Source organism: Erythrolamprus reginae, chromosome 6, assembly GCF_031021105.1.
Source record: "Erythrolamprus reginae isolate rEryReg1 chromosome 6, rEryReg1.hap1, whole genome shotgun sequence".
Lineage (NCBI taxonomy): Eukaryota > Metazoa > Chordata > Lepidosauria > Squamata > Dipsadidae > Erythrolamprus > Erythrolamprus reginae.
In genome coordinates this window covers 67,396,864-67,424,430 of record NC_091955.1, presented here as the reverse complement: position 1 = coordinate 67,424,430, position 27,567 = coordinate 67,396,864, and the positions used below count along the sequence as shown (strand labels likewise).

The following is a 27,567-nucleotide window of genomic DNA, read 5'->3' as shown; positions in this document are numbered from 1 at the left end:
CAGACAAGACGGAGTGGCTGTGGATCTTACCTCCCAAGGACAACTCCATCTGTCCATCCATTACCCTGGGGGGAGAATCACTGGCCCCCTCAGAGAAGGTTCGCAACTTGGGCGTCCTCCTCGATCCACAGCTGACATTAGAGAAACATCTTTCAGCTGTGGCGAGGGGGACGTTTGCCCAGGTTCGCCTTGTGCACCAGTTGCGACCCTACTTGGACCGGGAGTCACTGCTCACAGTCACTCATGCCCTCATCACCTCGAGGCTTGACTACTGTAACGCTCTCTACATGGGGCTACCTTTGAAAAATGTTCGGAAACTTCAGATCGTGCAGAATGCAGCTGCGAGAGCAATCATGGGCTTCCCCAAATATGCCCATGTTACACCAACACTCCGCAGTCTGCATTGGTTGCCGATCAGTTTCCGGTCACAATTCAAAGTGTTGGTTATGACCTATAAAGCCCTTCATGGCACCGGACCAGATTACCTCAGGGACCGCCTTCTGCTGCATGAATCCCAGCGACCAGTTAGATCCCACAGAGTGGATCTTCTCCGGGTCCCGTCAACTAAGCAATGTCGCCTGGCGGGACCCAGGGGAAGAGCCTTCTCTGTGGCGGCCCCAGCCCTCTGGAACTAACTCTCCCCAGAGATTAGAACTGCCCCCACCCTCCTTGCCTTTCGTAAACAACTTAAAACCCACCTCTGCCGCCAGGCATGGGGGAACTGAGATCCTCTTTCCCCCCAGGCCTTTACAATTCTATGCATGGTATGTATGTATGTTTGGTTTTTATATTAATTGATTTTTAATCATCAATACCAAATTACTATTGTACACTGCTTTATTGTCGCTGTTAGCCGCCCCGAGTCTCTGGAGAGGGGCGGCATACAAATCCAATAAATAAATAAATAAATAAATAAATAAATTTTTTTTAAAAACGGGCACTTCACTGGTAGCAGACGTCCGGAGGCAGGGCATCCCAGTGACGGCTGCTTGGGTTTATAAGGTGAAAATAGTTTGGAAGAAGAGGCAAAAAAATCTTAAATTCCGGATTGTGTCTCGAAAAGTTTGTATGACGAGGGGTTTGTAAGACAAGGTATCACTGTATTTGATTTCCTTTGAGAAATAAAGATTGAGCACAGATAACAGGCAACCAGGTAGCTTCATTATGCCATGTTCCATCTCCAGAAACATCCAGTAGCTTCAGGAGCCATTGCTTGTGTTCACTTAACAAGCCACATACAAGTCATCACATGCTGCTCTAGTCTGTTCTGTTAACTCAGCAAAAATGAGCTTCTCTTTTTCACAAATTTCGGCTGAATTAACTTGGTGGAGGAGAGAAGAAAATACCATGTATTTCAACAACAATTTTAATTATTCCATATTAACATTTTCAAAAGTTTCCATTGTTTTTCTAGCCAGACATCTCCTTAAACCAGGAATCTGCAAAATGAAAATTATTTGCCAGCCTATATTTATATATATATTTATTTAATTTCCATTTGTATGCTGCCCAACTCCCTAAGGACTCTGGGCAGCTCACAACAAAGAAGAACAAGACATATAGTATTAAAAGATTTGGACACCTAAAAAGAGAGACTGTTTAAAAACAATTTAAAACCTATCATAAGACCATACTATCATTTATGGCCGGATCTTGATGATGTATCATCTGATCAATATCAATAAATATAACTAATACGAACACTGGGATCCATGCCAAATTTTTAAAAGTGAAAAGGCATCCTAAGAGAAGCAAAGTTTAAGAAACAAATGAGAAATTGTGGACACATCTGATCAGTTAATTCTAAGCGAGTTAATTTTAAGTTAACTTTAAGCAAACTTTCAGGTTTATAATAATAATAACAACAGAGTTGGAAGGGACCTTGGAGGTCTTGTAGTCCAACTTCCAGTGTTGGGGCATTCACAACTTCTGGAGGCAAGCTGTTCCACTGATCAACCGTTCGGACTGTCAAGAAATTTCTCCTTAGTTCCAGGTTACTTCTCTCCTTGTTTAGTTTCCACCCATTGCTTCTTGTCCTACCCTCAGGTGCTTTTGAGAATAGGTTGACTCCTTCTTCTTTGTGGCAACCCCTGAGATATTGGACATGTCTCCCCTGGTCCTTCTTTTCATTAAACTAGCCATGCCCAGTTCTTGCAGCCGTTCTTCCTATGTTTTAGCCTCCAGTCCCCTAATCATCTTTGTCACTTTTCTAAAGTCTCAATATCCTTTTTGCATCGTGGCGACCCAAACGGATTTCTTTATAGTCTTTCCTGTTGGACCTGCCTTACTTGTTTATTTTTATTTTATTTTTTTATTTGTTTTGTCCAATACACAATAATACACAATGAGGGTTATAGAGGAATGTTTCCCAACCTTGGCAACTTGAAGATATCTGGACTTCAACTCCCAGAATTCCCCAGCCAGCGGGAGTTGAAGTCCAAATATCTTCAAGTTGCCAAGGTTGGGAAACACTGTTATAGAGGATATAATCAGGTAGAAGGGAGAATAGAGGAGAAAATAAAGGAGTAAAATATAACTATGAGAGAATAGCAGAAAAAGATATAGGGATAGAAGAGAAGATATAGGACATATAGGAGCCACCTGGCTATTTTTCATTCCGCTCCTTACCAATTTCAGTTCAATTTCTGCTCTGCTTTAGAGTTCCATTCTGCCGCCCCCCCCCCTCCATCCCCTATCGTTTTCCTGTCTCTTTAAATAAATCCCGCTGCTCATTGGTGCGGCTGGAGCCTTTTCTGTTCTGCGATTGGCTGCTCCGTGCACACCTCTTTTTTTACAAGAAGTCAAGCGGATCTCGCCTTCTCCCTCGCTCTCTGTGTGTGTGTGGCGCTTTCCTTCGGAGCCATGTGGTGCAGGCAGTTCTTATGGCCGCCGCTCGTTCTGGGGCAACGGAGCCCTTCGCGGGCTCAGTCGGCTTTGGCCCAGCTCAAGCACCTGCTGGAGGGTGAGCTGGAGGGTATCCGAGGGGCCGGGACCTGGAAGAACGAGAGGGTGATAACCTCAAAGCAAGGCCCGCATATTAACGTGGAAGGCAGCCGAGGAGGTAAGCCGTTGGGAAGGATAATTATGTATGTATGTATGTATGTATGTATGTATGTATGTATGTATGTATGTATGTATGTATTTTATTTATTTTATTTATTTTATTTATTTTATTTATTTTATTTATTTTATTTATTTTATTTATTTTATTTATTTTATTTATTTTATTTATTTTATTTATTTTATTTATTTTATTTATTTTATTTATTTTATTTATTTTATTTTATTTGTCGAACAACTGTAGAATTATAGTTTGTATTAACATAAACTGGACACAAACTGTTTCAACTCCTACCCTTAAAACGTCACTACAGAGCACTGCACACCAAGACAACTAGACACAAGAACAGTTTTTTTCTCCAAACGCAGTCACTCTACTAAACAAATAATTCCCTCAACACTATCAGACTTTTTTTTTTTTTACTAAATCTGCACTTCTATTTCTACTAGTTTTTCCTCATCATTCCTACCATCCTTTTCCTCCCACTTAGGACTGTATGACTGTCACTTGTTGCTTATATCCTAAGATTTTTATTTAATATTGATTGTTTCTTCATTGCTTATTTCACCCCTATGACAATCATTAAGTGTTGTACCACATGATTCTTGACAAGTGTATCTTTTTCTTTTATGTACATTGAGAGCGTTTGCACCAAGAAAAAATTCCTTGTGTGTCCAATCACACTTGGCCAATAAAGAATTCTATTCTATTCTATAACAAAATAGAAAGTAGTGATTGTTGGCTGGAAAAAAGGATAAAGTAATAATTGTACATTTAATTAATAATAAAAAAGAGCTATTTCTTGGTGATTAACAGGTTAAAGGGAAAATAGATATAAAAGTAGATATATTAAAATATGATTATTGTTTAAAAACTGGTTTGTAATAAATGTGTAAAAATAGTTGTGTAATAGAATGTGAGCACAGTAAGAATGGTTATACAGATTTGCTATGCAAATGTCCAATGTTTTTAAATATCTTTGTTTTGTGTGTGATATGTATATATGTTTATATATACATAAATAAAACTTTATTATTATTTTTTTAAAAGAAAGTACTGTATTGATAAAAAGGATAATAGGACAGTAGGACAGGGACAGTAGGCACAATAGTGCGCTTATGCACGCCCCTTACAGACCTCTTAGAAAAGGGGAGTAGATAATTTAAGGTTAAAGCTTTTGGGGTTGAGGAAGAAACCACAGAGTCAGGTAGTGAGTTCCAGGCACTGATCACTCTGTTGCTGAAGTCACACCTTCTGCAGTCGACTTTGGAGTGATTTACATTTAGTTTGTATCTATTACGTGCTCCTGTGTTGTTATTGTTGATGGTGGAGTAGTCACTAACAGGAGGGACGTTATGGTGTATGATTTTATGAACAACAGTTAAATCAGTTCGGAGGCGAGGTAGTTGTAAATTGTCTAACTGTAGTATTTGAAGCCTGGAGGAGTAAGGTAGTTTGTTTCAAGAGGGGGAGTGAAGGAGTCTTCTTGTGAAGTATTTCTGGACTTTCTCGATTGTATTAATGTCAGTTATGCAACGTGGGTCCCATACAGGTGAGCTGTATTCAATAATAACAACAATAACAACAACAACAACAACAAATATTAATATAAACAACAGAATTGAAAGGGACCTTGGAGGTCTTCTAGTCCAACCCTCTGATTAGGCCAGAGACCCTACACTACTTCAGACAAATGGTTATCCAACATCTTAAAAACTTCCAGTGTTGGAGCATTCACAACTTCTGGAGGCAAGCTCTTTCACTGATTAATTGTTCTAACTGTCAAGAAATTTCTCCTTATTTCTATGTTGCTTCTCTCCTTGTTTAGTTTCCACCTATTGCTTCTTGTCCTGCCCTTAGGTGCTTTGGAGAAAAGCTTGATTCCCTCTTCTTTGTGGCAGCCCCTGAGATACTGAAACACTGCCATCATGTTTCCCTAGTCCTTCTTTTCATTAAATTACTCATACCCAATTCCTGTAACCCTTCTTCATATGTTTTTCAGAAACAAAAGGGAAACTAAGCTATGGGGAGGGGGGTGATACAGAAACTATTGGGCAATAGTTTCTGGAAATCATATTCCTGTTTCTTGTTGAACTGAAATATTTGGTAAGCAGAAACTGGGCTATCATCTGATGTAATAAGTGCTGGTAGCTCTACCCAAAAATGATTTAAAAAAAAAAAAATCAGATCTAGTATAAGAGTTAAGATTTTTATTACTTTTACAGTGGCTTGGTGGGAAAATGCTTGCCTCCCACTCTGAATTTTATTTATTTATGTATGCATCTATCTATCTATCTATCTATCTATCTATCTATCTATCTATCTATCTATCTATCTATCTATCTATCTATCTATCTATCTATCTCTATCTATCTATCTATCTATCTATCTATCTATCTATCTATCTATCTATCTATCTATCTATCAAAATAAGATAGCAGGTATTAATATGAACATAAACAAAATAGCAAAAGCACTTACACTTATATACCATTTCACAGTGCTTTACAGTCCTCTCTAAGCAGTTTACAGAGTCACCATATCATCCCCAACAATCTGGGTCCTCATTTTACCCACCTTGGAAGGACAAAAGGCTGGACCAACCTTGAAAAGCAAAGTAGGTACAGGTAAATTTGGACAATAGGGTAGTAAGATAGGGATGGTGTTCTGTCGGGCTCTATGGTAGACTTCTCCCAAAAATTCACAGGTAAAATTTCAGACACACACACGTTTGAAAATTCAAAACAATGTTCTTTGTAATGAAAATTAAACCAAGCCCTCCTTTGGTATAGCAAAGAGCACTTGTCTCCAAACAAACTGGTGATTTATCAGTTCTGTGATACTTAGCTTGCAGCTGTGAGGCAATTCACAGTCATTCTTCTTTCACAAAGTGAAACACACTCTAGTGCTCTAGTTTAGTTTCAAAGCAGGGAAAAATCAGCACACAAAAGGTCAAAGTCAGTAAAGCAGTCACGAAACACAAAGATCAGACAATCCTCCACAATGGCCAAACCCACAGCCTGCTATTTATAGCAGCCTCACTAATTACCACAGCCCCACCCAACCACAGGTGGCCTCATTTTCTTTGATAATAATCTCTCAGTTGTTGTTGCCTATGCATCGCTCTCTGCATGCGTGGCTGTATCATTAACTCTTGTTCTGAATCCAAGGAGGAGCTAGATAATTGATCTCCTTCTGAGCTGCCTGCCACACTCTCCTCCTCCCTGTCACTCATGTCTTCTTGGTCAGAGGAGCCCTCATCAGCAGATTCCACCGGGGGGGGGCAAAACAGGCCTGCAGCATGTGGATGTCTCCCCCACCTCCACAGTCCTTGGGGCAGGAGCTGGGCCAGAGCTAACCACAACAGATGGTAGGCACAACGGTGCACTTATGCACGTCCCTTACAGTTTATGCACGCCCCTTACATTGAGAGTTCAATCCTGGGTTGAGAGAGAGTTCAATCCTGGGCAGTGGCTGCGGTTAGAACTGAGTCAGAATGGACTCAGTTCCTGCGAATCGCCCAGACTCTACAGGGAATTTATTTTAGATTACTGTACTTTTCTCTTGCATGGGACAACTCCTGCTGACTTTGCAGAAAGAGCCACATCTTTTTCTTAGGAACTGTGTCACCATGATCTTTCTAACATAGAAAGGTTCAAACCCAATCTTCCTTATATGTCCCTTGGGGTGTCCAGTAGTCTTGAAAAATAATACTTTGTGGAATAAAATTCATCTTAAGTAATACTGTTTTGATTTAAAAAAAAAAAAAACCTAGCTTGTTGATTTGCTAAAAACAAAATTTTCTAACTTCTTATTGAAAGTGATCTGCAAATTACCCATATTTTTCAGTGCCATTTTTCAATTGTAAAGGAAAAAGTAGCTCTAGGAATGAAGCTTTTTCTAATGATAGGAAAGTTAAGAATCTTCAGATGCAGCTAATCAATCTCGCTCAAACCATACGGCAAGTGGGAATATATTTTCATCAAATGTGTGATGAGAAATTTAATATAGTCAGAATTGTTTTCACAAAACATCAAAAGCTGCTCTAAAAAGTTAATTCACACCCCTCCCCAGGAATTCTAGAAAAAAATCTATGTGCCCAATTTTGAGGATTAGATTGTCCTATAGGCTTAATTCCACCTTTGTTTTTCAAACCATATTTATCATTTTACTCCCTACTCCTTCCATTTAGAAACAACTTCCCACTTTAGTTTTCATTTGTTTCCAGATTTATTCACAGCACAGGCTCGAGTCTGCGGAGAGGGGCGGCACACAAATCTAATAAATTATTATTAATTATTATTAATGTTTCTTTAGGGCCATCAGTGCGAAAGGTGTTTCCAAGCCAACAAGAAAGGGATTCAAGTATGCATATTTGGGACCTTAATTGATCCATCTCTGGAATATTTATTTATTTATTTATTTATTTATTTATTTATTTATTTATTCATTCATTCATTTATTTATTTATTTATTTATTTATTGGATTTGTATGCTGCCCCTCTCCATAGACTCGGGGCGGCTAACAACAACAATAAAAAACAGCATGTAAATCCAATACTAAAACAACTAAAAAACCCTTATTGTAAAACTATTCATACATACAAGCAAACATACCATGCATAAATTATAAAGGCCTAGGGGGAAAGAATATCTCAGTTCCCCCATGCCTGACGGCAGAGGTGAGTTTTAAGGAGCTTACGAAAGGCGAGGAGGGTGGGGGCAATTCTAATCTCTGGGGGGAGTTGGTTCCAGGGGGCCGGGGCCGCCACAGAGAAGGCTCTTCCCCTGGGCCCCGCCAAGCGACATTGTTTAGTTGACGGGACCCGGAGAAGACCCACTCTGTGGGACCTAACTGGTCGCTGGGATTCGTGCGGCAGAAGGCGGTCCCTGAGATAATCTGGTCCGGTGCCATGAAGGGCTTTATAGGTCATAAATTATATTAAAATAATATTATAATTTAGCTTTGTTCTTGCTATTGCCATGATTAATCTTTGCATTTATATCCATAGCTTTGACTCTGTACATTACGATCCAAACAAAGGTCCCTTCTCCCATATTTGCTAGTGTAAAGAAAGGGTGTTTTTTAATAACCCAGTAGGCCTGGATCTGCATATGTGCAAAATTTTTTTTAATAGTATCGAAACCTCCAATTATTGAGGAAAATCTATCCAATATTCTTGAGAGTCTAGCTTCATATATCCAAATCTCAGACATGAGACAAAATGGTATCTGCCAGAAGTCCTGACAAGCAGAAGCTAAACAGAATAATAGCAATGGCATATACTGCTTCGTAGTGCTTTTGCAGCCCTCTTTAAGCAGTTTACAGAATTGTTTGTTTGTTTAATGTTTGTTCTTTTGTTTGTTTAGATTGATAATCTGCTTAGCCCCTGACGGCCTCAGGGTGGCGTACAACAATAAAATAACATACAAAATTTAAAACCCCGTTATTAAAAAAGCACTCATCCAGTGAAAGGCTGCCAAAATTTTTACAACCACACTGTGGCCGTGGCTTATGCAGGACGCCCTGCATTTTCTTTCAACATCTTTCAGTGCAAATTGGGTGCTCTGGGGTGGAGCTCCGTTTTTGCTACCCCACTGCGCTCCCCCCCGCCCCCCCCGTTCAGGGAGTAGCCCACCCCTGCATTCATCCATCTATCACTCATAGGTACTGGCAGGAGAAGAATGTTATTGGTCAATGGCCCCAAATCTGCTGGCAAAGCCATGTTTTTAAGGCCTTTTGGAGGGCCAGGAGGGTGGGGGCAGTGTGAATCTCTGGGGGGAGTTGGTTCCAGAAGACCGGAGCCACTACAGAGAAGGCCCTTCCCGGGGTCTCGCCAGCCGGCATTGCTTGAATGATGGGACACAGAGGAAGCCAACTCTGTGGGATCTAATTGGTCGCTGGGACGAGTGAGGCAGAAGATGGTCCCGTAAATAATCTGGTCCTAAGCCATGTAGGACTTTATAGGTGATAACCAACACTTTAAATTGTGTTCGGAAACCGATTGGAAGGCAGTGCAGCTTGCGGAGTGTTGGAGTTATATTGCCCCCAACAATCCAGGTCCTCATTTTACCCACCTCGGAAGGATGGAAGGCTGAGTCAACCTTGAGCCGGTGGTGAGATTTGAACTGCTGAACTACAGCTAGCAGTTAGCTGAAGCAGCCTGCAATGCTGCACTCTAACCACTGCGCCATCCCGGCTCAGTGGGCATAAGTGGACAAAACCACCTCACGACATAAAGTAAAACCATATATATCTACAATCTACAAATCAAAACATAGAACGTATTTGTATCTATAATAGAAACGTAGAATTATTTAAGAAATTGCATATGGCGGGGCTGCCCAGTTCATTTCCTCTTCTTACCACTTGTCATTTTTTTTGCAGATATCCTGAATTTCTGTGCCAACAATTACCTAGGACTATCTAGTCATCCAGAAGTCATCCGTGCTGGACATGATGCTCTGGAGAAGTACGGAGCTGGCCTCAGTTCTGTCCGCTTCATCTGTGGAACACAAGTAGGAAGACATAGGAATGGGGTTCGGTGTAAAAGCTATGGTTTTATAATTGAATTAATAATGCCTTATAGCACTATATTTGCAGAGCAAGCATTTGAAAATTTGTTTTTCCCCCCAAAAAATATCTTTATTAATTATTTACATTAAGAAAAAAGAGAAACAACACAACATTTACAGAAGAAAAAAGAAATTACATAAGATTACATAGTTACATGCATATATACACTCAAGACAAAATAAAGCATTATGCTTTATACATGGGTTATTTTTGGTATCAGAACTTAGTAGTTGCACCTGCTAAATTGCAGGATATTTGGTTTTTGCAGCTTATTCATTTATAACAATTTTTCCCTATTAATGCACATAAATCTCATTAGTTTATTAGTATCCATTTCTATGTGATTACTTTCATTTCCTCTATATTTTTACATGGTATAATGGTGCCTTGAAACAACAATATTTACTTTTAACAACAGTTTGATTTTTCTCTCTTAGTTATTTGTATAATTTGCGTTATTATTATTATTATTATTATTATTATTATTTTGTTATCCAGACATACCACCTGTCCCAAGTATTGTAAAATTAGATTAGATTAGATTAGATTTATTGGATTTATATGCCACCCCTCTCCGCAGACTCGGGGCGGCTTACAACAATGATAAAAACAGTGCATAGTAACAAATCTAATATTTAGCAATCTAAATTACAGTTTTAGGTTAAAAAGCTTTAGGTTATTACAGTTTTAGGTTAAAAAGTTCCTTGATATCTTTATCCTGTAGTTCATGTGTGAGCTTTGTCATTTCTACTACCTCATATATCTTTGTTATTAAATCAAGCAGTGTCGGAACGGTCCCCTGTTTCCAAGTTTGAGCGTATATAATTCTTGCTGCAGTCGTTATATGTAAAATCAAATGTCTGTCATTTTTTATAATTTTATGCATTTGAAAATTTGATTTTCCTTAGCAGTTGCTGCGGGGAAAATTTTTAAGAATGAAAAGTTTTCACAAACAAGACAAAGTTAGGACTGTTTAACACTTCTATTTGGAGGCAAAATGTGCTTTGGAACCTGTGGGATACTCCCATAGCAGTACCTGCAACTTTTTGAAGGAGCTGCATTTTGCAGGATCCAATCCAGCTTGATCACTGGGACCAGACGGAGGTTTTGTCTTCTGAGCTTTCGGACTTGTGTTTGAAGCCATATTCAGGGAACTTTTCTCTAGCTGGCTCTCTCTAGCTCGGCAGACAAAACTTTGGGTCCCAGTGACCGACCCAATTGGATCTTGCGATATTATCCCAGAACACGTATATTTGCCTTCATTCATGTGCTGCATTTTGAATTGAATTGAATACTTTATTTGGTCAAGTGTGATTAAACGTACAAGGAATTTGTCTCTGGTGCAGAAGCTCTCAGTTTACATGTAAAAGCAACAGAATAATAATAATAATAATAATAATACCAATAAGAGCAGGTAGTACAGGAGATAATAAGGATAAATAATAATACTACAGTCATACTATAGGGATAAATACACATAGACATTAGATTGCAGTGTGTGAATGAGTATCCAGTAGAGTGATGGCATGAGGGGGGGGAAACTGTCTTTGTATCTAGTTGTTTTGGCCTGCAATGCCCTATAGTGGGGTCACCAACCTTGGCAACTTTAACTCAACTCCCAGACTTCAACCCCCAGAATTCCTCAGCCAGCTTTCCTTTGGCTGAAAAATTCTGGGAATTGAAGTCCACAATTTCAATTTCAATTTATTAGATTTGTATGCCGCCCCTCTGCAAAGACTCGGGGCAGCTCGCAACAATAATAAAAACAATATTCCAGCGAAAACAAATCTAATATTAAAAAGCACATAAAACCCTATCATATTTTAAAAAGCAAACAACATATACATGCCCAAACATAAATATAAAGAAGTCTGGGGGAAAGGTGTCTCAACTCCCCCATGCCTGGCGGTCTAGATGGGTCTTGAGTAATTTATGAAAGACAAGGAGTGTGGGGGCAGTTTTAATCTCCGGGGGGAGTTGATCCAGAGGGTTGGGGCTGCCACAGAGAAGGCTCTTCCCCTGGGGCCCACCAAACGACATTGTTTGGTCGACGGGACCCGAAGAAGGCCAACTCTGTGGGACCTTATCGGTCGCTGGGATTTGTGCGGTTGCTAAGGTTGGAGATCCCTGCCCTAAAGCACTGTCCTGAGGGGAGGAATTGAAACAGTTTATGTCCAGGATATGTGGGGTCTCTATATATCAGTGGTGGCGAACCTATGGATTTTTTTTCTCTGTTTTCCAATTTTTTTAGAATATACATAAGGATCTGGAGGAGAAGATTGCACGTTTCCATCAAAGAGAAGATGCCATTCTTTACATCAGCTGCTTTGATGCCAATGCTGGGATCTTTGAGGTTGTTAATTTTGTGTAAATAGGAGATTGATGCGAGAAGGGATAGATTATCCATCACAATTGTAAAGCAACCGTAGTAATTTCTGAATGATTCATTGGAGTAGTGCTAAATAACAAAAATTGTTCTGATCCTTCAACCATGATATCATGGCAGAGTGATTACACTCATGATTTATGATAAAATATGATTTGATCTGGATTAATGTATTATGTGAACTCAAGCAAATGTAGCTTAATTAATCATGGTTAAATCATGGCTTAGTATGGCATACGTATCTATACAATATTCCAGAAATTTGTTTATGGAAATAGATGTAGGAGTATAGAGCAAAACATGAAAACAGATCTCAAAGGAAAATAACTGTTTACCGTAAGTAAAAACATTTCATAATTTGTTGTTACCTGGGTATCATTATAATTTACATGCCTACAAAATAATACAATGCAAAATATTTATTTATTTAATTTATTTAATTCGATTTCTATGCTGCCCCTCTCCAAGGACTCGGGGCGGCTCACAACATGTACAAAAACAGAACAATAATATTAATCCAATTAATAATACATGAAAACAATCATTAAATTCTAATTAAAAGAAAAAGTATCAAACCAATCATTCAACAATCATACTGAAAACATTCATTGGTCAAGGGAAAGATCTAAAAAACCCAGGCCTGGCAGCAAAGATGAGTTTTTAAACTCTTTCGGAAGGCAAGGAGGGTGGGGACTATGTGAATCTCTGGGGGGAGCTGATTCTAGAGGGCTGGGCCCCCCACAGAGAAGGCTGTTCCCCTAGGTCCCGCCAGCCGACATTGTTTGGTCGACGGGACCCTAAGGAGACCAACTCTGTGGGACGTCACTGGTTGCTGGGATTTGTGCGGCAGAAGGCAGTTTCAGAGATAATCTGGTCCTGTGCCATGTAGGGTTTTATAGGTCATAACCAACACTTTGAATTATACCCGGAAACAGATCGGTAGCCAATGCAGCCCGCGGAGTGATGGTGAGATATGGGCATTTCTTGGAAGGCCCAAGACTGCTCGCGCGGCTGCATTTTGGACGAGTTGAAGTTTCCGAACACTCTTCAAAGGTAGTCCCATAAATAAACATACAAACATCCCAAACAGCAACAATAAGTACTTTAGCAATGTTGGATTTCCCATTTGTGATGGGAATGGTTTTTTATAACTATTCTGTTTGTTTTCTGGTATTTACAGGCACTTCTGACACCTGAAGATGCAATACTGTCAGATGAACTAAACCATGCCTCCATAATTGATGGAATCCGTCTTTGTAAAGCCAATAAGTATCGTTACAAACACATGGATATGCAAGATCTGGAAGTCAAATTGCAGGAGGCACAGGTTAATAGCTGGGTGACTCCTGAGTGTTGACTAATACAGAGTACTGTACTGTATTGGCAGTTCTGTGTTAGCAAAAACGTCAGAAGAGAAGGATTATGGGGTTTCCGACAGTCTCAAAATGGGTGAACAGTGCAGTCAGGCAGTAGGGAAAGCAAGTAGAATGCTTGGCTGCATTTATTATTTATTATTATTATTATTATTATTATTATTATTATATTATTATTATTTATAAGTTATTATTATTTATTAGATTTGTATGCCGCCCCTCTCCGCAGATTCGGGGCGGCTCACAACAATAATACGAACAATACATCACAAATCTAATATTAAAAAGTCTCTAAAAACCCCTTATTTAAAAAACAGACATACACACAAACATACCATGCATAAATTATATAGGCCAGGGGGAGATGTCTCAGTTCCCCCATGCCTGATGGCAGAGGTGGGTTTTAATAGGTTTACGAAAGGCAAGGAGGGTGGGAGCAATCCTAATCTCTGGGGGGAGCTGGTTCCAGAGGGTTGGGGCCGCCACAGAGAAGGCTCTTCCCCTGGGTCCCACCAGACGACATTGTTTAGCTGTCTAAACATAGCTAGAGGTATAACAAGCAGAAAGAGGGAGATTGTGATCCCGCTGTATAGAGCACTGTATAGAGTTCTGGAGACCTCGCCTACAAAAAGATATTGATAAAATTGAACGGGTCCAAAGACGGGCTACAAAAATGGTGGAAGTTCTTAAGCATAAAACTGATCAGTTAATGAACTCAATCTGTACAGTCTGGAGGACAGTAGGGAAAGGGGGGACATTTAAATACTGTATGTTAAAGGGTTAAATAAAGTTCAGGAGGGAAGTGTTTTTAATAGGAAAGTGAACACAAGAAGAAGGGGCCACAATCTGAGGTTAGTTGGGGGAAAGATCAGAAGCGACGTGAGAAAATATTATTTGACTGAAAGAGTAGTAGATGCTTGGAACAAACTTCCAGCAGACGTGGTTGGTAAATCCACAGAAACTGAATTTAAACATGCCTGGGATAAACATAGATCCATCCTAAGATAAAATACAGGAAATAGTATAAGGGCAGACTAGATGGACCATGAGGTCTTTTTCTGCCGTCAATCTTCTATGTTTCTACAAATCTGCCCAAAACCAATGCAAAACAAAATTCTCAGAACCTTTTAACTAACCACAATCCCTCGTCTATACTCTTGTCACCCACTGTTCTGCACAGAAATGTCGTCTGCGGATGGTGGCTACAGATGGTGCTTTTTCCATGGATGGAGATATTGCCCCATTAAAGGAAATATGTAGCCTCGCTCAGAAATACAATGCCTTTGTTTTTGTCGATGAATGTCATGCCACTGGGTTTCTTGGGCCTAATGGCAGGTAAGAAACCATTACTTTTTTTTTTTAATGGAAAGGATGTTAGAAAAGCAGCTTTATAGTGAATGTATCTGTTGAGAAGAGATTTGTTTTCTGCTTTGCTTTTTGTCAAAAAGTACATTTTTATAACATATATATATGTATACACAGCTTGTTTTCTGACTTTCTAACAACAAATTATCCTCTGATTCTTAAATAAACTATGTTGTCGAAAGCACAGTTTAAAGTAATAGCAATAGCACTTAGACATATACCACTTTACAGCCCTTTACAGCTTTCTTTAAGTGGTTTACAGAGTCAGCATGTTGCCCCCGACAATCTGGGTCCTCATTTTACCGACCTCAGAAGGATGGAAGGCTGAGTCAACCTTGAGCCTGGTGAGATTCGAACTGCCAAATTGCAGGCAGACAGCAGGCAGCAGAAGTAGGGAGCCACAGCAGGGGAATGAAAGAGCTTCATTTATCTGGGAACCTGAAAAGACTCTTGATTTAAATCATATGGTGAAAAGCACCCAAAGAAGAAGAAAGAACAAAATCATTAAAAAAACCAACCCAAACCAACCCTCACCTGTTTTGGGAAATAGTTCAAGATGGAACACACACACACACACACACACACAAACGAGAAAGAGAGACACAGAAAGAGAGAGAGACAGACAGTTAGAGAAGGAAATGAGAGAGGGAGAGAAATATATATATATATATATATCTCCCTCTCTCATTATGAAGGTCTTGGCATATTCGGGTTTCTTCCTGTGTAAGTTTCAGCGATTTCTGGCGACATTTCAGGCAATGGGAAGAAACCTGAATATGCCAAGACCTTCATACCTATACCCGTGAAAATCTACAAACATATACAGTGATACCTCATCTTACAAACCCCTCGTCATACAAACTTTTCGAGATACAAACCCGGGGTTTAAGATTTTTTTGCCTCTTCTTCCAAACTATTTTCACCTTACAAACCCAAGCCGCCACCACTGGGATGCCCCCGCCTCCGGACTTCTGTTGCCACTTTTGCACTGCTGGGATTCCTCTGAGGCTCCCCTCCATTGGAAACACCACCTCCGGACTTCCATGTTATTGCGAAGCTGCAGGGAAATCCTGCTGGCAACAGAAGTCCAGAGGTGGGGTTTCCCAGCAAGGGGAGCCTCAGCGAAATTGCAGCATCACAAAAACACGGAAGTCCGGAGGTGGGGTTTCGAGGACTTCCGTGTTTTTGCACTCCTGGGATTCCCCTGAGGCTCCCCTCACTGGGAAACCCCACTTCCGGACTTCTGTTGCCAGCGAAGCACCCATTTTTGCGCTGCTGGGTTTCCCCTGCTGGGATTTCCGTGCAGCATCACAAAAACACGGAAGTCCGGAGGTGGGGTTTCCCATGGAGGGGAGCCTCAGGAGAATCCCAGCAGTGCAAAAATGGGTGCTTCGGCTGGCAAAAGGGGTGAGTTTTGGGCTTGCATGCATTAATCGCTTTTCCATTGATTCCTAGGGGAAACATTGTTTCATCTTACAAACTTTTCACCTTACAATCTCGTCCTGGAACCAATTAAGTTTGTATCACTGTATATGTATATATGTGTGTGTGTGTGTGTGTGTGTGTGTGTGAAGGTCTTGGCATATTCGGGTTTCTTCCCATGTAGGATTCAGAGATTTCTGACAACATTTCGATGAGCTCCCACTCGTCATCTTCAGGCTGCTGCTTTAGCACTTATGCTAGGGCGATATATATGTTTCCCACAGAAAAGAAAACATCTGGAGCATCAAAACATGGATAGGCAGGGCTGGGGGAGGCCATGTGACTGGCTGGGAGTGAATGATGTCGAATTGACCAGGTCCATCCAGGTTTTGTGACTGCTGGTGTTTTTATTTCTGTGGCAAACTGGTCCAAATGGCTCTTTGAGTGTTTAAGGTTGCAGACTCCTGCCCTAGACTATTAAGATTCTTTTTTCATTGCAGGGGCACCGATGAGCTTTTGGGAGTGATGGATCAAGTAACTATAATCAACTCAACACTTGGAAAAGCCCTTGGAGGAGCAGCAGGTGAACAGTTTCAGCTAATGGTTTTAACATATATGGTTTCTAAATCCTGGAAGCTTTGAGGAAAGACAGGGCAATTTATTTTCTATTTCAGCTGACTAATTTATGCTTTGCTTTACATCAGGAATGTCAAACTTAACGCCTGGAAGCCAGATCTGGCCCACAGGATGCTTAGATCTGGGCCTGCCCTGGAAATAGCAAAAGACCAGCCCACAGTGCCTCTGCCAGCAAAAACGGAGCTCAGGACAGCCTCCTGGGCTCCGTTTTCAGCTGTGATGATTATCCTGCAACCCCCTGCCAGTGAAAATGGAGCTCGGGGAGGCTGTGCGCGGCTCTCCCAGGCTCTTTTATTGGTCGCGATGGCCTCCTGCAGCCCTCTGCTAGCAAAAACGGAGCCCAGGGAAGCTGGGCTGGCCAAAAGCTCCAGGAGGCTGTCGTGGCTTCAGAAGAAAAGGATTTAGGGGTAGTGATTTCTGACAGTCTCAAAATGGGTGAACAGTGCAGTCAGGCGGTAGGGAAAGCAAGTAGGATGCTTGGCTGCATAGCTAGAGGTATAACAAGCAGGAAGAGGGAGATTATGATCCCGCTATATAGAGCACTGGTGAGACCACATTTGGAATGCTGTGTTCAGTTCTGGAGACCTCACCTACAAAAAGATATTGACAAAATTGAACGGGTCCAAAGACGGGCTACAAGAATGGTGGAAGGTCTTAAGCTTAAAACGTATCACGAAAGACTTAATGAACTCAATCTGTATAGTCTGGAGGACAGAAGGAAAAGGGGGGACATGATCGAAACACTTAAATATGTTAAAGGGTTAAATAAGGTCCAGGAGGGAAGTGTTTTTAATAGGAAAGTGAACACAAGAACAAGGGGACACAATCTGAAGTTAGTTGGGGGAAAGATCAAAAGCAACATGAGAAAATATTATTTTACTGAAAGAGTAGTAGATCCTTGGAACAAACTTCCAGCAGACATGGTAGATAAATCCACTGAATTTAAACATGCCTGGGATAAACATAGATCCATCCTAAGATAAAATACAGGAAATAGTATAAGGGCAGACTACATGGACCATGAGGTCTTTTTCTGACTTCTATGTTTCTATGTGGCCAAAAACAAAGCCTGGATGAGTGACATCAAACTGCCCATACCCACCCTTGCCACACACACACCCAAGGTCAAACACAACCCTGAGATGGCCCTTATTGAAATCGAGTTTGACACCCCTGCTTCACATCATAACCATTTTTGTAGATCTTTCCTCCTTTCATGGAAATACATTTGAAGGAGAGTGTGGATTTATGGTCTTGTGCTACAGCTAAAGGCACCATTTTTGTCTCTTCCAATTTGGTGTTTCCCAGATATGTTGGATACCAATTTCCATTATTCCTTGTCAGGTTGGTAGGTTTCATTTTGGCAAAGGTTGTGCAAGACAGAAGTTTGCATGAAAAAGGCAATTTAAGGGAATGATTGAACACAATTCAAAGTGTTGGTTATGACCTATAAAGCCCTTCATGGCACCGGACCAGTATATCTCCGGGACCGCCTTCTACCGCACGAATCCCAGTGACCAGTTAGGTCCCACAGAGTTGGCCTTCTCCGGGTTCCGTCGACTAAACAACGCCGTTTGGCAGGACCCAGGGGAAGAGCCTTCTGTGTGGCGGCCCCGACTCTCTGGAACCAACTCCCCCCAGTGATCAGAGTTGCCCCCACCCTCCTTGCCTTTCATAAGCTCCTTAAAACCCACCTCTGTCGTCAGGCATGGGGGAACTGAGATATTCTCCTCCCCCTAGGCTTACAAAAAATTTTATGCATGGTATGTCTGTGTGTATGATTGGTTTATTAAATTAGGGTTTTAAAATTAACTTAAATATTAGATTTGTTTATATTGTCTTATTGTTGTTGTTAGCCGCCCCGAGTCTACGGAGAGGGGCGGCATACAAATCAAATAAATAAATAATACTATTTGTGTCAATTTCTTGGTCACCTGTAGCCCCTGGGAATGTACCAAATTAATTATTTTATTTTATTACATTTATAAACTGCCCAACTCTTTTCGGACTCTGGGCAGCGAACAATGTAAACAATATAAAACAAGCAATATAAATAGCATAAAATAGTATAACAATATAAAATCCCTCAACATTCATTCAATAAATACATTTACTCCTTCTGGCTGGAGCTGAGTGGCTTAGATCAACGGCAATTGATCCACCAACACAACACAAACTTTTTTATGAAATGGGGAACATTTTGGACTTCCATATCTTAATTCCTTCACTTTGTTTTTCTCCGTTCTAACTATGGAGAACGGTTCTTTCCCTGAACCCTTTTGAAATGAAATCCTAGCCAAGCCTCCACCCGTATATAACTCTCTAAATACTATCTCTGGCAATATCTATATGACCATTAAATAAAACTGGACTTGCTGCAGGCCACATTCAATCAACCAGGCCTATTTTTTGACATTTCTAGAATCCCTCAACCTTGTCCTGATGAAATTTAGCAGCAAACCACCAAATAATATCAACATCATTTTCTTCAGATTGGGGTTAAATGAGAAGTAACAAGTGAATTAAGCCATTGATAGGAACAACAGCCCTATTTTAAGTGCAAGGGAAAAAAATGGAAATCCAAGTTTCACCCCATCCTATGCTGTCTTTACCTCTCTGTATCTACAGCCCCTGGCCATTTAAAAGTATAGATTTACCTTTACTTAAGGAAAACAAAACATTTTGTCTGTGTTTGCCATTCACTTATTATTATTATTTATTAGATTTGTATGCCGCCCCTCTCCGCAGACTCGGGGCGGCTCACAACAATGATAAAAATATATATTGACAAATCTAATAATTAAAATCTAAGTTAACAATTGTACATTTAAAAATCTAAAAGCAAGGAACCCCAATATACATACAGTCATATCATGCACTAGAACTACATAGGCAGGGGGAGATGTCTCAGTTCCCCCACGCTTGACGACAGAGGTGGGTTTTAAAGAGTTTATGAAAGGCAAGGAGGGTGGAGGCAATTCTAATCTCCGGGGGGAGTTGGTTCCAGAGGGCTGGGGCCGCCACAGAGAAGGCTCTTCCTTGGGCCCCGCCAAAGGACATTGTTTTGTTGACGGGACCTGGAGAAGGCCCACTCTGTGGGACCTAACCTGTCGCTGGGATTCGTGCAGCAGAAGGCGGTCTCGTAGATACCCTGCTCCAATGCCATGAAGGGCTTTATAGGTGATAACCAACACTTTGAATTGTGACCGGAAACTGATCGGCAACAAATGCAGACTGCGGAGTGTTGGTGTTACATGGGCATTTTTGGGAAAGCCCATGATTGATCTCGCAGCTGCATTCTGCACGATCTGAAGCTTCCGAACACTTTTCAAAGGTAGCCCCATGTAGAGAGCATTACAGTAGTCGAGCCTCGAGGTGATGAGGGCATGAGTGACTGTGAGCAGTGACTCCCGGTCCAAATAGGGCCGCAACTGGTGCACCAGGCGAACCTGTGCAAACAGCCCCCTCGCCACAGCTGAAAGATGTTTCTCTAATGTGAGCTGTGGATCAAGGAGGACGCCCAAGTTGCGGACCCTCTCCGAGGGGGTCAATAATTCCCCCCCCAGGGTAATGGATGGACAGATGGAATTGTCCTTCTTATTCTTCCTGCATCTAATGCAGGGGGTCCTTTCAAAAGTGAAGTAAAGAACTTGAGTAATCCTTTGGCTGAATACTGCATTTTTCTGCACAAGTGTATGAGTTATCAAGAGGAGCACAGACCGCCAGTTATGCGTTGAGAAGATTCCATTGGGATTTTTGCTCTTCACTGTCTGGATTATAAAAAGAGCAAAAAAATACAGTATGACATCTTCTTGGAAGACTCATTGGTGATAACTGTTTGGTGAATTGCAAGCCTTAAGTGCCTGTTATAGGGAAAAAAATACTTTTTCTCTTTGTAGGTGGCTATACAACTGGTCCTAAAGCCCTCGTAGATCTTCTGCGCCAACGTTCTCGCCCTTACCTCTTCTCCAACAGCTTGCCTCCTGCTGTTGTGGGCTGTGCCTCCAAAGCTCTGGACCTACTGATGGAGAGCAATGCCATTGCGCAATCCATGGCTGCCAAGACTTCACAGTAAGGGAGAATATATTGTGCCCTTCACTCTAATCTATCTAATAATAGGTTGCTCTACGGCAGTGTTTCCCAAACTTGGCAATTTGAAGATGTCTGGACTTTAACTCCCAGAATTCCCCAGCCAGCAAATTTCCTCCCACTTAGGACTGTATGTCTGTAACTTGTTGCTTGTATCCTAAGATTTTTATTAATATTGTTTCTTCATTGCTTATTTGACCCCTAGGACAATCATTAATGTTGTACCACATGTTTCTTGACAAATGTATCTTTTTCTTTTATGTACGCTGAGAGCATCTGCACCAAGACAAATTCCTTGTGTGTCCAATCACACTTGGCCAATAAAATTCTATTCTATTCTATTCTCCCCCCGGAGATTAGGACTGCCCCCCACCCTCGTTGCCTTTCGCAAACTCCTTAAAACCCACCTCTGCCGCCAGGCATGGGGGAATTGAGACATCTCCCCCAGGCCTATATAATTTATGTATGGTATGTTTGTGTGTATGTCTTGTTTTTAAATAAGGGTTTTTTAGATATTTTTAAATAATAGATTTATTATTGTACATTGTTTTTACTATTGCTGTGAGCCGCCCTGAGTCTACGGAGAGGGGCGGCATACAAATTAAATAAATAAATAAATAAACAAATAAATAAACAAACAAATAAATAAATAAATTCTATTCTATTCTATTCTATTCTATTCTGATTTGCCTTTTCTATATTCACACCCCAATCCTTGCCAGATATATTTCCGGCAAAAGCAATGAAATGCCACTGTGCCAATTAGTTTAACTAATGAAATTTGCTCAGCTTGTACAAAAGGTAGAACTTCTATCAAAAAGTGGTGACCTGGGTCTCTGATTTTAGCCCACCAGTGTAGCTTTCCTCCAGGATGTTCCCTTTCATTTTCTGATGTTTCCTTAGCATTCTGTGGATATGCTGCTTTGGTCTGTTTAATGAGCACCATTTTTTTCAGTTCTTCCTTGGCCTCTTCTTAAAGGTGTCATAATGTGTTGAACCTACACATCCAACACTGACAGCACAAACGCTGCTTCTTCTGGTTCTCTTCCTAATGATTTGAGATCAGCAATATGGAATTTGGAGTAATTGTGCCTTCATGGCAAATGACCTTTGAGTCCTCTTATGGTTCATTAGGAGATGGGGAAAGCACTTCAGACCGTCTTCTGCTGAGAGAACAGGAGCCATCTCGACTCTTTAATGAGTTGTCTATGTACATACGTCACCAAAGGATTTTAGTTTCTTTGCCATCAATGGTGAGAAGGAGAAGGACAGAAACAAACTGGTTGCAGGAGCCAGTTGTTGCCTAACTAAATCATTATTATTATTATTATTATTATTATTATTATTATTATTATTATTATTTATTGGATTTGTATGCCGCCCCTCTCCGCAGACTCGGGGCGGCTAACAACAATGGCAAAACAACATGAACAATCCAATTAATAAAAACAACTAAAAACCCTTATTATAAAAAACCAAACATACACACAAATATACCATGCATAATTTGTAATAGCCTAGGGGGAAAGGATAACTTAACTCCCCCATGCCTGGCGACAAAGGTGGGTCTTAAGTAATTTGCGAAAGACAAGGAGGGTGGGGGCCGTTCTAATCTCTTGGGGGAGTTGGTTCCAGAGGGCTGGGGCCGCCACAGAGAGGGCTGGGGCCCGCCAAACAACATTGCTTGGTCGACGGGACCCAGAGAAGGCCAACTCTGTGGGACCTTATCGGCCGCTGGGATTCGTGCGGTAGAAGGCGGTTCCAGATGTATTCTGGCCCAATGCCATGTAGGGCTTTAAAAGTAATTACCAACACTTTGAATTGTGACTGGAAACCGATCGGCAGCCAGTGCAGGCCGCGGAGTGTTGCAGAACCATCAAGTATGCTTAGATCTTATTCTGTTTTCAAAGGAAGAACTTGTCCCCTTATACCACACATATTCTCAATGGTTCTCACTTTGTTATAACTATTGGCACCTATCATCTGAATTCTCTTAGGAAGTTACTGTTCCCAGGGATTGAATTACTGAGATACCAGGCATATGCATTTAGCATAAAATAGATCAAATGATGATTTTCCTCTGACCTGCAGGTTCCGAAGTAAGATGGAAGCAGCTGGATTTACAATTTCAGGCAATAATCATCCTATTTGCCCTGTGATGTTGGGTGATGCCCGGTTAGCTTCAGTGATGGCTGACGATATACTAAAAAAAGGTAAATGTTCTGCAGAAATAGGAGGCTCATATTGTATACTCTATACCAGGGGTGAAATGCTCCCGGTTTGCTTGTGCCTGTCGGTTGGTTGGTTGGTTGGTTGGTTGGTCGGTTGGTCGGTCGGTCGGTCGGTCGGTTGGTTGGTTGGTTGGTTGATGGGTGGTTGGTTAGATTTGTATGCTGCCCCTCTCTGAAGATTCGGGGTGGCTTACAGCATATAATATAAAACAATGAAATACAAAGACAAATCCAATTAATTTAAATGTATTTATTTATTTTATTTATTGGATTTGTATGCCGCCCCTCTCCGCAGACTCGGGGCGGCTAACAACAGTAATAAAACAGTATATAACAATAATCCAATACTAAAAACAGTTAAAAACCCATTATATAAAAACCAATCAGACATACAGACATACCATGCACAAAGTTTCAAAGGCCTAGGGGGAAAGTGCATCTCAGCTCCCCCATGCCTGGCGGCAGAGGTGGGTTTTAAGCAGCTTACGAAAGGCAAGGAGGGTGGGGGCAATTCTAATCTCTGGGGGGAGTTGGTTCCAGAGGGCCGGGCCCGCCACAGAGAAGGCTCTTCCCCTGGGTCCCGCCAAGCGACATTGTTTGGTTGATGGGACCTGGAGAAGACCCACTGTGGGACCTAACTGGTTGCTGGGATTCGTGCATAGCCTAAAATCCCAATATTTTAAAAATCAGTCATACACATTCAGATCTCAACCATACATCACTTTCATTGGCCAGAGGACCAAGACCTAATTGTCCCAAGCCTGGCGACATAAGTGACACTTATGTCATAGAATTACAGAACTATCAAACTGAAAGATTATCTCAGAGATTATCTACTTCAGGGAACTAGCTCCAGAAAAACTAATTAAGTCATCCTCAAAACGGGTCCTCCTGAAAAGCCTTTTCAGATGAAGAACCTACAACCTTCCTGGGTATTTATTTATTTATTGTTAGAGTTGAAAGGGACCATGAAGGCCATCAAGTTCAACCCCCTGCCCAAACAGAAACCCTATAGCACACCAGGTAGATTGTTCCACTCTTGTAGTGATCTTACCACTGGGTACTTTTGCTTACATTTAAGTGAAACCTAGGTAGCTGCAACTTATATTATTTATGACTTTAGTATCGAGGGAGTGGAAAATAGTTTCTGACCGTCTTCCTTATGACGAGTCATGGCAAATATCAATTGAACTTTTAGCCATTTCCAACTTCTCTATTGTGGTCCGCCAGTGGCCTGCAGAGGTGGGAGCAGAGTCGGACAGCGAGGAGGCTGGGGAGGAACATGGGTAGTAGAGTGGCGAGTGAATGAATGTATGAGGGAAATTTATTTATTTATTTATTTATTTATTTATTTTGTCCAATACACAATGAGGGTTTTAGTGGGTATATATCTATATGGCTTGCATTGGCTGCCGATCAGTTTCCGGTCACAATTCAAAGTGTTGGTCATGACCTTTAAAGCCCTACATGGCAATGGACTAGATTACCTCCGGAACCGCCTCCTACCGCACGAATCCCAGCGACCAATAAGGTCCCACAGAGTGGGCCTTCTCCGAGTCCCGTCGACTAAACAATGTCGTTTGGCAGGCCCCAGGGGAAGAGCCTTCTCTGTGGTGGCCCCGGCCCTCTGGAACCAACTCCCCCCCCGGAGATTAGAACTGCCCCCCACCCTCCCTGTCTTTTGTAAACTACTCAAGACTCATTTATACCGCCAGGCATGGGGGAGTTGAGATATTCCTTCCCCCTAGGCCATTACAAGTTATGCATGGTATGTTTGTGTGTATGTTTGGTTTTATAACAGGGGTTTTTAGTTGTTTCTTATTATTGGATTGTACATGTTGTGTTTATTATTGTTGTTAGCCGCCCCGAGTCTGCGGAGAGGGGCGGCATACAAATCCAATAAATTATTAAATGAGTGGGAAGCATTTTTACCCAAGTGTAGGTAGCCATCCCAACTTCCCTCCCTCGTATCAACCCCAGAGCAAAACCAAGGTTGGACTAACAGCAGCACCATTTTTGTCACCTAATAGGCATTTATGTCATCGGCTTCAGCTATCCTGTGGTGCCCAAAGGCAAAGCCCGTATCCGAGTTCAAATCTCAGCTGTTCACAGCGAAGCGGATATTGATCGATGTGTGGAGGCCTTTATTGAAGTGGGGCGTAAACATGGCGCCTTGCCTTAAGCAACTGCAGGAAAACCACCGTGCCTTTCTACAACGGGAACCAAATGCTGCCAAATACCTCTTTGCTTTCCCAAGTGACAAGGATTGTGGAAATTATAGTTCCGAATTCTCTGTCTGCTCTTTTTATATGGATTATTTTGCATAGAGTGTCCAGCAAACCTGGAAAACAGGGAAATCGGGGAATTATCAGGGAAATTGGCGGTTTGCGAAATATCAGGGAATTATCAGGGAATTTGTGAAAAATATGGAATAAATCAGGGGGGGAAACAAACTGTATTAAAATATTTAAAAGTCAGGGAAAATCATATTAAAAAAAACAGATTGCACTGCCTGGCAGAGTCAAGCAAAAATGAGCATGACTGTGGCAACAACTTGCTTCCTCAGCTACCAATATTTCTCCACGGCTTAGCCATTTGGTATGACGTCACCTACGACCACGCCTTAACTAGAGCGCAAGTTACAGGGAAATATCAGGGAATTTCAAAATGCTTTCCCCCTGGACACCCTGCTTGCCATAATTCCAATGATTGAACATCTATGTTCTTCTAAGAACTATAAATAAGGGTGGGTTCCTACTTACCACGCGGCCAGTTCACACCGTGACTTTTGCGCGCATGCACACGCTCCGTTCGCGCACACTCGTTCCCTTGTCCGATTTGGCTTCTGTGCACGCTCAGTGGCTGGAATTGGCCCAAAACACAGCTGAGGAGCTGATCAGCTATGCTTTGGGAGAAGAAATAAAGGACAGTTCAACCTCGGGTGGGCAGAAGGGCTCTTTTTGAAGCAGCAGCAGAGGAAATATCATCCAAACAGTAAAAAAAAAAAATCGTCAAAAATTCTGGAAAAAAGATGGTGGCGCCCATGAACTGGCACCAACCGAACCAAGTTCGTGACACCATCATGACATCACCAACAGGTCACTAGTCGCTTGGGTGATCTGGTCCAAACCGGGAGGAACCCACCCCTGATTACACTACAACTATGCTAGAAGATTAATAATAATAATGATTGCCCTTCCCTTGGTAAAAGGCAACCAGAGCTTATAACACAGGGGTGTCAATCTCAAGGCCTGGGGACCAGATCCAGCCTGCGACATGTTTAGATTTGGCCCACAGGGCTGCCCTGGAAACAGCAAAGGACTGACCTGCAGTGCCTCTATCAGCGAAAATGGAGTTTGGGAGGACTGTATGTGGCCCTCAGAGGCTTCATTTTCAGCCATGATGCCTGCCTGTAGCCGTCTGCCACCAAAAATGGAACTGGGGAGGGGCTGCATAGACTCAGTTTTTCTTGGCAGAAGGCTGCAGGAGGCCCTTGTGGCTGAAAACGGAGCCTGGCCAGGCCATGTGTGGTCTCCCTGAGTTCTGTTTTCACTGGCAGAGGGCTGCGGGAGGCTGTTGCAGCCACAAACAGAGCCCAAGCGGACCGAGTGATGTCATGCTCCCACTGGCCACACTCTATGGCAACTCTCTAGCCACCCCGAATCTACGGAGAGGGGCGGCATACAAATCTAATAAATGAATGAATGAATGAACGAACAAACAAACTCTCCCCCCCCCCCTGGCTCCCCAAAGTCAAAAACAACCCTGATGTGGCCCTCAATGAAATCGAGTTTGACACAAAGGAAAAGGTTGCATAAAATGCCCCATTCTGATTTGTGTCTTATGGTCGGGGAGGTGGGGGGCGGCGTCCGTTTTACCCCTTTGTTGCAGAAATCAAGTTGGAGGAAGGAGAAGGAAATGTGACACCCCCCCCCCCCTTCTCATCCTTGCACAAATTTCTCTTTATGGAAGCAGTTTCTTCAGATCGCTCACTAGAGAGCATATTTGTAACTCTGGTCTCAGGGACTCTCCAGGCAGCAGAACATACATACATTGCAGTAGTTTATTGTTTTTCTTTATGCAATCTCATCATTGTTGTATATTCATTTTCCTTACAATATACTAAGAATTATTAATAAAAAATGACTGGTTCTCTATTTTAATAGTTTTCTTTATATATTCCTGAGTCCTTTGGGATTGGGTAGCGTAGAAGTCGAATAAATTGTGTGTGTGTATGTGTGTGTAAATATATATATATATATGTTTTTGTAGATTTTCATGGGTACAGGTATGAAGGTCTTGGCATATTCTGGTTTCTTCCCGTGTAGGATTTAGAGATTTCTGGCGACGAGGTCCCACTCGTCATCTTCAGGCTGATGCTTCTGTCCTTGTTCTAGGGCGAACACCCCTGTGTATAATATAATTAG

At 41.6% G+C, this 27,567-nt stretch overlaps 1 protein-coding gene across 1 annotated transcript; it reads left to right on the top strand.

Annotated features, from left to right (window-relative positions):
- The first annotated feature begins 2,792 nt into the window (after positions 1–2,792).
- Positions 2,793–27,297, top strand: GCAT (glycine C-acetyltransferase). Its single transcript, XM_070756155.1, has 9 exons — positions 2,793–3,061; positions 9,450–9,580; positions 11,890–11,991; positions 13,205–13,351; positions 14,578–14,732; positions 16,685–16,767; positions 20,720–20,891; positions 23,001–23,122; positions 25,171–27,297. Exons 1-9 carry the CDS (start codon positions 2,863–2,865, stop codon positions 25,320–25,322), a joined length of 1,263 nt encoding a protein of 420 aa, XP_070612256.1. The 5' UTR covers positions 2,793–2,862; the 3' UTR covers positions 25,323–27,297.
- Positions 27,298–27,567: the final 270 nt, after the last annotated feature.

Bases quoted from the DNA above. Each gene is read 5' to 3' on its own strand.
- GCAT (XM_070756155.1), top strand. From the start codon at position 2,863: ATGTGGTGCAGGCAGTTCTTATGGCCGCCGCTCGTTCTGGGGCAACGG. The intron at 11,992-13,204 runs GTTGTTAATTTT...TGGTATTTACAG, and splicing joins CCAATGCTGGGATCTTTGAG to GCACTTCTGACACCTGAAGA. The intron at 14,733-16,684 runs GTAAGAAACCAT...TTTTCATTGCAG, and splicing joins TTTCTTGGGCCTAATGGCAG to GGGCACCGATGAGCTTTTGG.